The 14,988-nt window shown below is 43.7% G+C and overlaps 1 protein-coding gene across 3 annotated transcripts; it reads right to left on the reverse strand.

Annotated features, from left to right (window-relative positions):
• Nucleotides 1–1,049: 1,049 nt before the first annotated feature.
• On the reverse strand, nt 1,050–14,583 carry LOC145504636 (NBPF family member NBPF6-like protein). Of its 3 annotated transcripts, XM_081485765.1 has the most exons (7): nt 14,436–14,583; nt 14,004–14,216; nt 12,183–12,285; nt 10,004–10,239; nt 6,076–6,127; nt 4,766–4,921; nt 1,050–1,483 (listed from the first exon to the last, which is right to left on the reverse strand). In XM_081485765.1, exons 2-6 carry the CDS (start codon nt 14,179–14,181, stop codon nt 4,780–4,782), a joined length of 711 nt encoding a protein of 236 aa, XP_081341891.1. In that variant the 5' UTR covers nt 14,182–14,216; nt 14,436–14,583; the 3' UTR covers nt 1,050–1,483; nt 4,766–4,779. The 3 variants fall into 3 exon arrangements, 1 of the variants encoding a protein (XP_081341891.1); XR_014052345.1 differs by lacking the exons at nt 1,050–1,483; nt 4,766–4,921; nt 6,076–6,127 and adding exons at nt 6,733–7,021; nt 8,005–8,111; XR_014052344.1 differs by lacking the exons at nt 1,050–1,483; nt 4,766–4,921; nt 6,076–6,127 and adding exons at nt 7,689–7,842; nt 8,005–8,111.
• Nucleotides 14,584–14,988: the final 405 nt, after the last annotated feature.

Genomic DNA, 14,988 nt, shown 5'->3' on the forward strand with positions numbered 1-14,988 from the left:
AATTTGAAAGCTACCAGTTCCATCTAGGAGGCTTCCCCGGTGGTTCAGCGATGAAGAAGCCACCTGCAATGCCAGGAAACATGGGTTCAATCCCTGGGTTGGGAAGGTCCCCTGGAGAAGGGTGAGGCAACCCACTCTACTATTCTTGCCAAATCAGACGCGACTGAAGTGACTGAGCAGCAGCAATTCCATCTAGGTATGTTAGATCTCTCTCTGTGGGTCCTAAACACAGACCTCGAGGATGGAACTTTTGCTGAAGTACAGCAGGGAACAGCAGACTCTCAGGATCTTTCTCTGGCAGAAATTCTATCATTGTGTCCTTGGGTCCCCCATCAGATGGAAATGTATGAGACTGCTGCTCTGCTTGCAGATGCCCAACCTGGGGGACAGAAATTTTTGCTTGAGTACCTTGGTTCCCAGACGGTTGGACACAATGAATATTTCCATGTAATATTCAGTTCAGTTCAGTTCAGTCACTTAGTCGTGTCCAACTCGTTGCAACCCCATGAACTTCAGGACGCCAGGCCTCCCTGTCCATCACCAACTCCCAGAGTTTACCCAAACCCATGTCCACTGAGTTGGTAATGCCATTCAACAATCTCAGCCTCTGTCATCCCCTTCTCCTCCTGCCCTCAATCTTTCTCAGCATCAGGGTCTTTTCAAATGAGTCAGCTTTTCGCATCAGGTGGCCAAAGTATTGGAGTTTCAGCTTCAACATCAGTCCTTCCAATGAACACCCAGAACTGATCTCCTTTAGGATGGACTGGCTGGATCTCCTTGCAGTCCAAGGGACTCTCAAGTGTCTTCTCCAACACCACAGTTCAAAAGCATCAATTCTTTGGTGCTCAGCTTTCTTTATAGTCCAACTTGCATGTAATATTAGGTGCTCAATAACATGTAATTTTGGAATGAAGTATACATTCAGCCTTGGTTTCTATCACTCTGGGGTATAATGTAGTGGGCACATTAATGTTTGAGTTCTCTGCTTTAGGCTGAAGAAAGAAAGTCTTATAGTTTTGATTTGTACAAAAAGATGATAGCCAACAGAATGCATATAAAATAAGCTTTATTTTAGGATCTTTATAAACCCCCAACCTCCCAGGAAAAGGGACATGTACTGAAGAGCTGATGAATGGTCTGCAGTGACATTATTCTGATGTATTCTTCACCTAAGTCCTTGCCATTTTCTTCCAGCTGCTGCTGACTAGTTATCCACAGGAGGGAGATGGGAGGGGAAAGGGTTAGATTTTTCTCAAGATTATCTGTGAATCTAGGCATTTGTGTCCCTTGGGCAGTTATCATATTTGTAGGCTGAAGGACTGAGACTTCTGCAAACTGGAGTAAAAATCTAAAGTAGGGTGAAATCTTGCTCTTCCTCTCAGATTTGGATTTTGCTTGTTTTGTTGTTTTTCTCATCAATTGGGGACTATGCTCTATTGAAATAAAACAAAAAATTTCACACAGTTCCAGCATTAGTTGTCACCTGAAACAGAAAACAAAAAAACAGTAAGGATTTTCTCTCAGATTCTCCTGATACCTAACTGAGGCTGCAGTGAGAGCTAAGAGAGGAAAGATGCCATGTGCCACCTGAATGCATTACGAGGATAAACTGTGGCAGTCAGCTACAATCTGGAAAGAGAAAGCTGTGCTAGCAGATGAGAGGAAAGTCCTCTGAAAGATACCACTGCCCTGTGGTGTGGAACATAGGACTCCACCACCCCAAAACACTGATGACCCTGCTCAAAGCTGCTGCATGTGGTTTAGCCAGATCCCTGCCCCCATCCCCATGCCCCCTCACCCTGCTCAGCATTAGTTTACTCTCCATTCTACTCTTGCAGAGAAAAAAGGAAGACCTTTCACACCTCTCAGGAGAGAGGTGCCTAGCTTCAAGCATGCACATTCAGAAACAGTCTGTTCTAGGACTTCCCTGGTGGCACAATAGAGAAGAATCCGCCTGCCAATGCACAGGACGTGGGTTCCATCCCTGGTCTTGGATCCATATGCCAGGATGTAACTGCCCCGTGCACCACAGCTACTGAGCCCATGCTCTAGAGCCCTCAAGCTACAACTACTGAAGCCTTCACACACTAGGACCCTCGAGCCACAACTAATGAGCCCCTGTGCTGCAACTCCTGAGGCCCATGTGCCCTAGAGGCAGCAAGCCGCAACTGCTGAGCCTGGGTGCTCCAACTATTGATGCCTGTGCTCCTAGAGCCTGTGCTCTGCAACAAGAGAAACCACTGCAATGAGAAGCCCATGCACCACAATTGTAGAAAACCCGCATGTAGCAACGCAGACACAGTGCAGCCATAAATAAATAAAATAGTGTGTGCTGCTGCTGCTAAGTCTCTTCAGTCTTGTCAGACTCTGTGCGACCCCATAGACGGCAGCCCAGCAGGCTCCGCCGTCCCTGGGATTCTCCAGGCAAGAACACTGGAGTGGGTTGCCATTTCCTTCTCCAGTGCATGAAAGTGAAAAGTGAAAGTGAAGTCGCTCAGTCATGTCCGACTCTTCGCGACCCCATGGACTGCAGCCTACCAGGCTCCTCCATCCATGGGATTTTCCAGGCAAGAGTACTGGAGTGGGTTGCCATTGCCTTCTCCAAAGTAGTGTGTACATGTCAAAAAACAAAGCAGTCTGTTCTAGGAAAGAGAGGCTGTTTTAAATGGAAATCTGGCTCCTAAATCCATGTCCTATCCCTTTTAAACAGAAAGGTGGTGCCAAGGGTATAGCGCTATTGTGGAACCAGGAGGGTCCTCAGACACTATCAGTGCCTTGTGATTTATCATAAGAAATACATACTTGGTCTTCATCCCTGTGTCTGGCATAGAACTCTGAAAACCCTTGTAATTTCCTAAGTGATGGAGGGATAAAGGTACTTGTGTTTGTATTAATAAAGCAACTTTTGGAAGCAAGTATTGCTGTGGGCTTCTTGCCAGGAAGGTCCATCTTGTGATGAGAGGGTTGGAACTTCCAGTCCCAGCCCCTGACCTATGGACAGGGAAAGGGGCTGGAGATTGAGTTCAATCACTATGGCCAGTGGTTTCATCAATCAGGCCAGTGTAATGCGTTTCCATAAAGCTCAAAAGGTTTTCAGGATTATGAGAGCCTCTGGGTTGGTGACCACACGGAGGTACTAGAAGAGTACGAGGCACTAGGCTTTCTCTGAGAAGGCATAGAGGCTCCACCCTTTCCCCCATGCCCTGCCCTGTGCATCTCTTCCACCTGCTGTTCCTGAGTTATATCCTTTTATAATAAACCGATAGTGCAGTAAGTACAGTGTTTCTCTGAGTTCTGTAGGAGCAACTCTAGGAAACTAATTGAAACTGAGGAGGGGGTGGTGATATCCTGATTTCTAGCCAGTCAGTCAGGAGTTCGGGTAACAATCTGGGCTTTCAACTGCCCTCAGAAATGGACAGGGTGTGGAGGTGTGGGGTAATTTTGTATGACTGAACACTTAACCTTAACCTGTGGAATAGGAAATCTCCCTTACCACCTCAGAACTGGTTCCAGAATCTAAATATATTCAAGTATACTTCCTTTGCCCCTGAGGAAACAGTAGGTCAAGAAGTTAAGTAGTAACTAAAGCTACATAACCTGTAAGTTGAGAAACATAAGACTGGAATTCAGGCTTAAATAATAGGGTGCATTTTGTAACAAAATGGTGGGTTTGCTAGAGCCATTCCTGGAGCCTGGAGTCTGGGGACCTGTAGAGAGAGCGTCTTTCTAGATAGAGAAAACTATGAGAATTATGGATTGTGTAATAGTGTTGGTCTCCACATCTTTTGTTTTGATAGCCAGATGTGGCAAGAGAAGAGAGCGATCTGAAGGTGGTCTCTCCCTGTGGGTTTTGACCGCTTATTCTGGAATATGACTCAGGTGAGGTAGAAGGCTCTGATTTTCTTCCCTGATATCTGTGTTTTCATTGTACAACTGGGCAGTGGATTCCAAGATCTGCCTGGAGAAGTGAGAAGTGCATCCTGTTCCAGAAAATAATTACTGTTAAGTCGAGTTACACACATTTTCTTCTAAGGATGCTCTCTGCAGTTCCTTGTCTTGTGCTTCTGCCTCAGCCCAAAACAAAACCAGGACTCAAGGGTGGGGAGTTCAGTGTGATGGGGCAGAAGGTTAACTTTCACCACCTGATAGTCTGTACTAAAATGGAACCTTATAGGGAGAGAAGCCACCTGAAGGGGGATGGACACTGGTGCTTAAACTCAGGAGCCATGAGTTCATGAGGAACCCGCCTCATCTCCTGCATTGCTGAGGAACCATGATAAGTGGACCCCAAATACGGGCAGGACTGATGATATTCTCGGAAAGCTAGAAAAGCCTAAGGGGCACCATTCAGAAACTGTAATTAGCTAGAACATTTCAGGAAAGCTAAGATGTTCCTCCTTAAATAAGGAAGTTTATTATGTACATGTGCTGAAGCGTGGCAGAGAGTTTCTCATGATCCCTTCACTCTCTGCACTCTGGTTTGCCTGGGGTTCCTCAGCTTGCATATGCCAATGTGGGCCAGAGGAAGGGAGGTGAGGTGCGGACCAGAGAGAATGCAAATGAACAGACACACCAGGGACATAAAACTTGGTCCCAGAACTGAATTCAGCCTAATCACTTTTTCAAGGCTAGTCTTTAGGGTCTGCCTGTAGAGAAGATCTCAATCAGCCTAGACAGAGGTGGTGAGCAGGTAGAAGCTACCAGAACTTTATTATTCAGTCTTCTGGCTGTTGGGGGTTATTCTCTCTGTATTGGGAGTACTCACTGGCTCAGTCTACATCAGAGCTGGTCCTGCACATCACACACATTGCTGCTGGAAGACTGGTGGGAGTCATGGCGACTGGAATGCATCAGATACTTTTCATCTAGTGAGTCCTCCAGGACTTCATTCACCTCTTCCTCCTGGACCCCCGTGCTGAGCCTGATTAGGGGATGGAGAAGGAGGCAGACAAGACAGGAGATGAAAAAAAGGCAGCCAGCATCAACCTGACAGCTGGTGCTCATCTGAACCTCATGGAAGACACACCAGAAACCAAAAGGCCTAACCTTTCAGAGAGAAAAAACCTAACAATCTACTTCTAACTGGGATTGCAGTGTGCATAGAATTGGGGTGGGAGAGAGAGCAGCATGTGTTCAGGGACTGACCTCTAAATGTGGATGAGGAAGTAGACTCAATGACTCCTCTAAAATATACTCTGACACACAGGACACACAGAGTCCTATAATACAGACTTTAAAATACTATGAACAAATTTTATGTAAGAGTATGTGAAGGGGTCCATTGAATACTGTCTCCTGAGGGAATGTAACCTCCTAGGGCTCTTGTTGGAGAAGGACATGGCAACCCACTCCAGTACTCTTGCCTGGAGAATCCCAGGGACAGAGGGGCCTGGTAGGTTACAGTCCATGGGGTTACGAAGAGTCAAACACGACTGAGCGACTTCACTTTCACTTTTCACTTTTATGCATTGGAGAAGGAAATGGCAACCCACTCCAGTATTCTGGCCTGGAGAATCCCAGGGACAGAGGAGCCTGGTGGGCTGCCATCTATGGGGTCACACAGAGTCAGACACGACTGAAGTGACTTAGCAGCAGCAGCAGGGCTCTTGTAGCTTTTAGATCTCTCTCTCTCTCCATATATATATATATGAATGTTTATTTATATATATGACATGATTGGCTTTATTTTTCAAGATATTTCTGGCTATAAAACATTGGCCAACATATCTCAGGGCAATTGGGCAGAAACAGACATTTCACTTCAGTTTTTAACCGTACAGGTTTTCAGAAAATAGAGACCAGGTTTCTCTGGCTGGTTTACCTTTAGGTCAAAATGACTCAGTTAACTAAACTTGAAGAATTACTAAGAAATGGCAACTAATACAAGAACTTCAATGAGAACAGATAACATGGGTTAAAGGACACATCATTGTATGATGAATGAATGAAATAGGAACAATCAGCAGCTTCTACTTTCTCCTGGATCTGGGACCTTTGGCCTCTGGATCTCTTGCTTCTGGACTCCTCTCTAGGTTTCACCACTCCATTATCAGCCCTTTCATCACTCAGAGTTACCTGGCTGCCCGTGACTCCTGTCCCTCTTCATCCTTCCTATCATGGTGATTTTCTGTGAACCAAAAATAGAGAGAGCTAGTGGGAAATTGAGCAAGTTCCATCTCATGCTTTACAAATACAAGGGCCTATCTGACCAGAGACACAATACTTTATATGTTTGTTCAGAATGCTCTGGGAGAATTATTCCAGGAGGGCTCAAGTTATGTCTTTAGAGAAGCAGCCTGGCAGGCTTTCCTGAGCAACAGTGAACAATATATTGCTGGTTGGCTGAATCGTCACCAGGACGTCTGCTACTGAGTCAAGGCAAAAAGTTCACAATGTCCTGTTCTCCAGTACACGGGGTACTTGCCTGGCTGTCTTCTGCACTCCTTCAGCTCTAACCTTCGCTTCCCCCACAAACTTGGTTGATGGACCATGGCTGTGAGTCCCAATCCTGCTCTCACACAGATACTCCAGCAACCACGGAGGAGCAAATACAACAGGAGAAACCCCCTGTTCTATCTAAATGACTGGACGGGGGGACCTCTGCTGATGAGTGTAAAGAGACTCTTTCCCATTTCTTTTTTTTCTCTCCTGACCCTGCCCAGAGACCAGCCCAGTTGCAGAACTGTTGTTGAAGCAGCTGAACAGGGATGTTAACCACAAATGAGAACCTACCTCTCTAGTCCAAAAGGGACTAATTGTCTGAAAAGTGTGACGAGTGTCCCCTCCTTTTTTTTCTGTCTCAATTTTCTTGCCTCTTTGATCTTAGAGTAGCCCCAGTCCTGAGGAACTGCAGGACAGCGTGACAGGAGAAATGACTTGGAGCACCCAATCTTTCTGAACAGAGGAATGTGGAAGAGGTCCCTTGGGAATTGGAAAGTAGAGAAGAAATGCCAGAGAGAGGAGAGGCTGGGAAAGGATCTACGGATTGTCAAAAATATTAGAGTTCATCCCCAAACTGAGCCTGTGTGGAACAGAGACAAGGAATCATGGCAAAGGATTAGAGAATTGAATTACCATATAAACCATCAGCTAGTCCAAACTAAACCTAGTGGCATACTTGCTGAACTGACCCAAACAACACATCTAAGGCCCTGAACATTAAACTGATGTTGGAACTGCTACCCATAGAATGTGAGACAGAACTTGCAGCCTAAACCTAGAAGAGGTTGGTTGCCTGCTAAGAAATAACCCAGAGGGCTTTACTAGGACCCAGTGTCTCACAATATAATATTCAAAGTGTCAAGAGTACAATCTAAAAGGGCACAAAATAAAAATATATATATATAATCATTTGTTCTGAACAAATAGGCATTTGACAAAACAATGTCAATTCAAAACAGAATCTTAGCAAATAAGGAACTTCCTTAAATAAGTTGGAAGTTTTATTTAGCTGGGCCACGCCTGCTCATATTTGTGTTAGGAGACAAAATTTCTTCTCTATTGTCAGTAGTTATCATCATAAAACAATAAAAAAAAGGTTTGCTTGTCCATGGAACTATGAATAAATAAAACAAAGACTAGCTCAACCTAATGAGAGACACTATGATCATTAATTAGAATACCCAATATTATTAAAAATATCAATTCTCCTTAAACTTTTCACAGATTTAATGCAATGCCACTCAAAATCCCAACAGAATTTTTTTATAGATAATGACAAGCTGACTATAAAATCTATATGGAAAGGCCAAGAACCCTGTTTTAGGCAAAGAGTTCTTAGATAAAACTAGACAATGATGATCCAATAAGTTGGACTTCACCAATATTAAGAAATTCTTCACTCTGAAAGAGAGTTAAGAGAATGAAAAGATAAGCGACAAACTGGGAGAAAATACTGACAAATCAAATATCTTATAAAGGACTTGTATCCAGACATATAAAGAACTCTCATGACTCAATAATACGAAAAACTACTTTAAAATGAACAATATAGTGGACACTCACTTTTCCAAAGATATACGGATGATCAGTAGACATGTGAAAAGATCTTCAAAATCATTAGTCAATAGGAAAATGCAAATTAAAAATCAGAATGATAAGCAACCACACACCTATTAAAAGACAAAAAGCCCAAAAATGACACCCTGATAATGTCAAGAGCTGGTATTGGGGAACAACTGCAATCTAACTCATTGCTCAGGGGAATGTGAAATGGTTTTGTCACACTGGAAAACAGTTTGGTAGTTTCTTATAAGATAAATGTACAATATTATAATGTACACTTTAAGGATATGTACACTCTTTAAGCTTCCCTTGTGGCTCAGATAATAAACAATCTGCCTGCAATACAGGACATAGGTTTGATCCCTGGGTTGGGAAGATCCCCTGGAGAAGGAAATGGCAATCCATTCCAATATTCTTGCCTAGAGAATTCCAAGGACAGAGGAACCTGGCAGGCTATACAGTCCATGGACTCACAAAGAGTCAGATATGACTGAGTGACTAACACACACACACACACACACACACACACACACACAAACATACACTCACCATATGACTCGGCAATCCTACTCCAAGATATTTATCCAAGCAAAGTGAAGTGAAAATGTATTTTCACACAAAAATCTCTATGTGAATCTTAACAACTATGAATCATAATCACCCCAAACTGAAAACAATCTAAATGTCCTTCAGTGGATGACTGGGTAAACAAAAAGTGGTACATCTCTATAATGGAATAGTACTCATCAATGAAAAGGAACAAACTACTGATACATTCTGGAGATTAAAAAAAAATCTAAAGGGAAAAAACCAGATCCAGTGGTTGCAGGGACTTGATTTGGAGGAAATGGTTGACTACAAAGAGGTACAAGGGAATTTTTACAAGTGATGGAACTGTTCTGTATCTTGATTGTGGTGGTACTTTTACGTAACACTGTATGCATTTTTCAAAACTCACAGAACTGATTCTACAGTGGGTCAGTTTACTGCATATCAAGTATCTTAAAAACCAAAAATGATTGGATGGTTGCTGGCTCCTGCTCCAAAAGCCTGTGATGATGAAAGCAGTTTTAACAATGTGGTCTCCAGCCCCATATATGCTCCACTGTACTCTCAAGTACCATTGTCATGGTCCCCAGAATACAGGGTGAGAAGCAGGTATACTCTAAGCACCTGACAGTCCTCTTCTTTTAAAATTGTAACCCAAGTGCTGATATTAGGCTGTTGATTCTGAAGGCATCCACTTCAAAGACAGCTATCTCGAAGGAACACATGGGCAGATACAGGGCCAGATGAAGAGGCAAGGTGCTCCATGTCTGAAGTTTCTCTTGTTTTAGAGATCCCTGGCTGATTTAGATCATTGATGTCTGACCCCTTGTTTTTCTTTCCTGCACTTTAATCACCAATAAAGAGTGAACCTATGAAATCCTAGGCTCCCCATCCTCGACCCAAATTGGGCCGAACCACAGCCCTGTGCTGTCTCCCTCTTTTTACAGGTAAGCGGACCCTAACTTCACTGGGTAGCCCTGGGTGAGCCGTGTACCCTCCGGGAAATGTGAGTGATATACCTCATGTTTTTCAAAGTTCCCTGATGGTTGTAGCTGAGGTGTATCTTGCAATCATAAGAACCACAAGGGTCAGTCCAGTGACAACACTGGCTCCTTTTTGGATTATGTCTGGAGGCTCGCCTTGGGCCCAGGGTTGGACTCCCAGGTATTTCTAGCTGATAGCTTCACTCTGGGGTGAGTTGGCACTTCCTTCTCCAGGGCATCTTCCCGACCCAGGGATCGAGCCCACATCTGTGTCTCCTGCATTGGCAGGCAGATTCTTTAACAGCTGAGCCACCAGGGAAGCTGTCCTGTAGCTGACACCACCACAGAACAGCAGGACACCAGGCTACAATGTCACTGTAGGAGTTGTGTAGGTGTGGAGTCTCGTGTGAGGTTAGGATCTCTGGAGGAGCTAAGAGCCTGTTTTCAGAGCCTGTAAGATAACTTACCAGTGGAGAGTTCGCTGGCAAGTCTCTCTGCCAGCTGGCTTTCTTGGGCCAGGAGCTCACAGAATCTCTGTCTCTGGAAGTGGGTCATGTCAGTGCTCTTGAGGAGACTCTCAAAAGTCTTGATTGTGTTCTTTGCATGCTGTGTGAATAGATGACAGACACCTTTCCCTTCCTGTACCTTCTGTCGTAAGCAGGTCAGTTCTCGGGCCTGAGCCTCAATCAGGGGATCATATCTCCTAAAGTGGCAAAGAAAAGTAAAATGTAAAAGTGAATGTCATGAATGATAAGTTATGGAAATTTCAGCAGAGGTGTGTCTTCGATTACTTGCAGGGAATTTCCCAAGTTGAATACTTGCACAGGTTCTGTGACTTGCCTGTAATAGGAGGAATGAGGAAATAGTATTGGGTTTGTTTCTTTCTTTTTCATTAACCTCACTTAAAAAAAAAAAAGCCCCTGCAGTTCCTCACTTTAGTCCACATCCATTTTAATGTCATATGCATCATCAAGCATTATACAGAAAGTGTGGCCGATTGGGGGTGGGGAAGCCAGGTACAGAAGTGTTGGACCGGTACATCTGGTATTAATTGAAAGGATGAAAAGAAAAATCAGTGAGAGGGTTAAGATGAAGAGCATTCCTCTGAATGACAGGAAGATAGGCTATTATAACAGGTAAGGAGGCACTCAAGAGTAACTAAAATTCTGAGTAACAATTACATGACTCTGTCTGGGATTTCACAGTTTTCTAATTTTGTACAAATATTTTCCATAGATTCCCAACTAGAATGTGAGCTCTGTGAGGCTAGAGACAGTCCATATGACCCAGCTTACAGTACATAGTAGAGCATACACACCTGAGTAGGCAATCAGTTAATACTTAAAACCACATAATCCTAATGCTAGACTAGATATTAATAGTCATCTACCCCATCTGATGCTTGAATCTCCTCAATACTAAGTAATCATCCACAGATTGTCTTTCAAAACTCTATTCCTTAGAGTTCCTATAAAGTGTCAGAAGAGTGGAAGGCAGAGATCAGGGAGAAAAAGGGTCTCCAGACCTAGGCCTCCTTCAGTCAAGCATCTCTGCTTTAGTGGCTCTTACACATCTGAGCTTCTCAGATTTCATTTTAACCAAGGTTGAGAAGATGTCTTCAATGCCACAATCTACCCTATCTATGAAAGTCTCTAAGGATAGGCAATATCGGGCCTTGCAAATTAATAATTCATTTTCCAAGCAACGACTGCTCAATTACCTGTCTACCCAATGGCCCTACCAGCTAACACTCCACATAGTCTGATACTTTTAGAAATAAATCAATCAATCAAACGTGGGGAAGAGAAACATTATTATCATGAAAGGCACTTGAGAACATTAGAAATTAGGAGTGTCCCTTCCCAGCCACGGCTAAGCCACAGGCTTAAGGGCAGAGGTCCTCCTGGTCCCCAGGCTGCCACCTGCCAGGGACCTAGTCTTACAGAGGCCCAGGCCTGAGGCAGCCTAACCTGGGGCAGCCATCATCAAGAAACCCCTCTCAAGAGCCAGGGCTCTTTTGCCACCGTAGATTCCTCCAGTCAGGACTGTATAACTAAAACAGTTACAGGTTTTTTTTAGCTTACTTCCCAAATGTGACTTGCAGTTTTGTGTCAGCACTTTGTTCTCATGTATGCTCTGCAATAAAAACCAAATCTAATATTTAAAAAAAGATGATAAGTACTAGGCCTGTAAAAACAGGTGAGGTATAATAATTACGAACAGGTATAATAATTACGGCTAATATTGTTGGAAGCTCCACATGTGTGTGAACTGGTTCTATCTGCTGGTCATCGCACATTTAATCTCCATAACCCTCCAAGGCAGACACTGTCGGTATTTTTATTTCACAGATGAGGTCGCTGAGACTCACGGAAAGTTGAGTTCATTTGCCCATTGCTAATTCAGAAGCCACATTGCCAGAATTCCAATACCAGCATGTGAGTTCATTTTATTCATCTATTACTTCAGGGAGAATCCAGAGACTTAACTAGTCCTCCATTAGTTCCCAAAGCCCCGCAGGCTGTCTTTGTCTAATTCTGTGCCTGTGTGTACATTTCTGCCCTTCTCCCTGCACAAGTTTTCTCTTTATTCTACCGCCCTGGGTTTCCCCACTTGACACACTTTCCCACACAGCTTCCTCCTTACCCAAGTCGTGTAGCCAGTCTCCTCTTCTCTGTCAGCTTCCCCTCCTCAAACGGCATTTCCTCCTCCAGCACAGACTCAATGAGGTCTTTGCACTCTTCACACTCTGGGGAAACAGAGACACTGTCTCAGGGGAAGCTGGCCCTGTTGCTGTGGTCGAGCCTTCAAGGGAGGAGGGGGGGCCACCCCAGGACAGATGTCACCCGGGTACCAGGCTCCACGCAGGGAATCCCACGTCTGATTCCTCAGCTTCCCAGCTACTATCATTTGATTTCCCCTAAGTTAGAGCTGAGGAGAGAGAACCTCATAGAGAGTAAAATAACTCAAAATGATTCAACTGGAATAAAGCAAAGTCAGAATTCACATACTCTGAGTTGTGACTCCAAATCTTGGGCCACTTTACCAAACCTTGCAGCCTCTTAAGGAAAATATGAACCTGGGCACAGAGTAGGAATTCCCTGTGTGTTTGGGAAGGCTCCAAGGACTGTAGGGCTGACAGTCTTCCCATGTTGAGAGTTTCGGTAATCCCTCAATATTTCCAAGATTTTAAAGTTTATCTAGATACAACTGTGTAAAAATGCACACGAAGGGAAAAAAATCTGAAAGACATATGCTCAATGCTAACAGGTACTGCGTTAGGTTGGTGGGAGAACTAATACACAGTGTTTGCCAAGGAAATGGCAACCCACTCCAGTATTCTTGCCTGGAGAATCCCAGGGACAGAGGAGCCTGGTGGGCTGCCGTCTATGGGGTCGCACAGAGTCGGACACGACTGAAGCGACTTAGCAGCAGCAGCAGCAGCCAAGGCCTTGTTCTAACAGATTTTCGAGAATTATCATCCTGAAATCATCATCCCTCTCTGAGGAGGTAGATACTATTCCTGTTACCATTACAGATGAGGAAACTGAGGCATGGAGAAGATGAACAACTTGAGTTTGAACCCAGGAAGTCTGGCCCCAGGGCACACGCTCTTGATTACTGCACTTTGTTACCTATACACGAAGATGTTGGGTGACGTCTTACTTCTCCAGTTTTAAAAAAGCTGTATTGTGATCATAATAAATGATGTTAAAAAAAAAACAAAACCCTTATGTTTCCATACCTGAAAGCTCTTTTCACTTCTTTGATAACTAGGCTTTAATTTTTACTTTTTGGTCCATGTCAATAAGTTGGATAGTAAATGTTATCCCCCATTGGTTCACTGAAAACTAATGGTAGAAATTTAAAAGTGAACTCAACTTCTGCATCAGTAAGAATCCCCCCCTTTTATTCCTGTCCCCCTCGGTCCTCATTCCCATGTTCTTCAGTCACTACAGCTCCACCCCTCCCCTTACTGTGTGCTACTGATGTTCTCATCTCCAGATCTCTGTGGTTCAGTTGGGAATAGACGGCTTTGAAGACCTTTAAGGTTGGCAGGGTGTCCTCTCACTTCTTTCTTCCCTAGTGCAGCTAGCATAGTGCTTTGCAAATCGGTGCTCACAAAAAGTTTGAATTAAATCCTGAGATGTTTAAGCCAACAAGGATATTATATGTTTATAGAATCTGATATATATTCCTGAGAGAGAAAAGAAGTCTAGTGCCTGAATGAGATCTTAGCCTCTATTCCTCCCTATACTCTCACTGCAAACTTGACCCCTTTGTTCGTCAGTGTCTCCATCCTCTGAGAAGTGAGGGTAAACTACCTGTTTCTACCTTTCTAGGAGTGTAGTAAGGATGCAATTTATTTTGATGAAGGAGGGAAAAGAATACAGTTTGAGGGTGTTTTGTTTCTTAGAGGGAAGACAATCATTTATCACTATGGTGACTGTGACCCCAAGGACTTACTGTATTTCTGCAGCTGGTTGGCCAGGGAATAAGCAGTAGCTTGGGACGTGAGCAGTTTCTCTGTGAGGTCTCGAAAGTCCTGTTTGCTTTTTTCCAGCTGGGAGTGCAAGTACTGGTTGGTTTCCAAGACGCTCATTTCTGTCCTCAAACCAGAGAAAATGGTATGAGATACTGCCATGCTGAAGCTTAGTGTGGATGAAGCAGAGCCAGAACCTGGGGAAAAGAAACCCAAAGAAATAAGAAATTAGAGACAAGTGAATGCATTGTGGTGATGAATGTACAGCCTGGTAAATTACTAAAATCATTAAAGTATACAATTAAAATGAGTAGGTGACTATTACAGTATGTAACTTTTGCTTTAACAAGATTTCATTCGGTGGGAAAAAATGTATTAAACATGTTTTAAAAATGAAGATGCAATTTATTACTTACTTTGGGGCCTATTTTGTCAGCATTCCTCAACCCCGAGAATCCTTAACTGCAAAAATAAGGCACAAGAAGCCAAAGCTCAGAGGTCAGGCTCTGACAAGAGTGCCAGAGGGAGGACCCAGCGTGCCAGGTAACCACGTGGAGTTGCAATAACAGAACTGGAAGGTGGGGGGTGTCATGGAATCTTGGGAGCTCCTGTATTCTAGTTGACTAGGCCAAACTGATACCCAAGGCCACCTGGTCTGTTCTGAAGGTCGCCACTGATGGGGACATTCCCTCAGTGGCCAATATTTGTGTACCCTTGTACTGATACTACAGACCTATCTCTTTCTAAACTTTAAAGCTACTTTGTACTTCTATTCTTGCAAGCATAGAAAACATCAAGGAATCAATATTTTCCCAAATTCTTTCATTGTCAAAAGGACTGTCATGAAGTCGCTTTTCCATCAGAAAAATTTAAAACTTTTAGATAGTCTTGGTGTTCTTTGTTTCTCTCATTTCTTTCACACTGTTTTAATATTGCGGGGAAAAAATCCTGAATTTAATACTGTATTTG

Source organism: Giraffa tippelskirchi, chromosome 5, assembly GCF_054371585.1.
Source record: "Giraffa tippelskirchi isolate mGirTip1 chromosome 5, T2T-mGirTip1v1.2.pri, whole genome shotgun sequence".
NCBI lineage: Eukaryota > Metazoa > Chordata > Mammalia > Artiodactyla > Giraffidae > Giraffa > Giraffa tippelskirchi.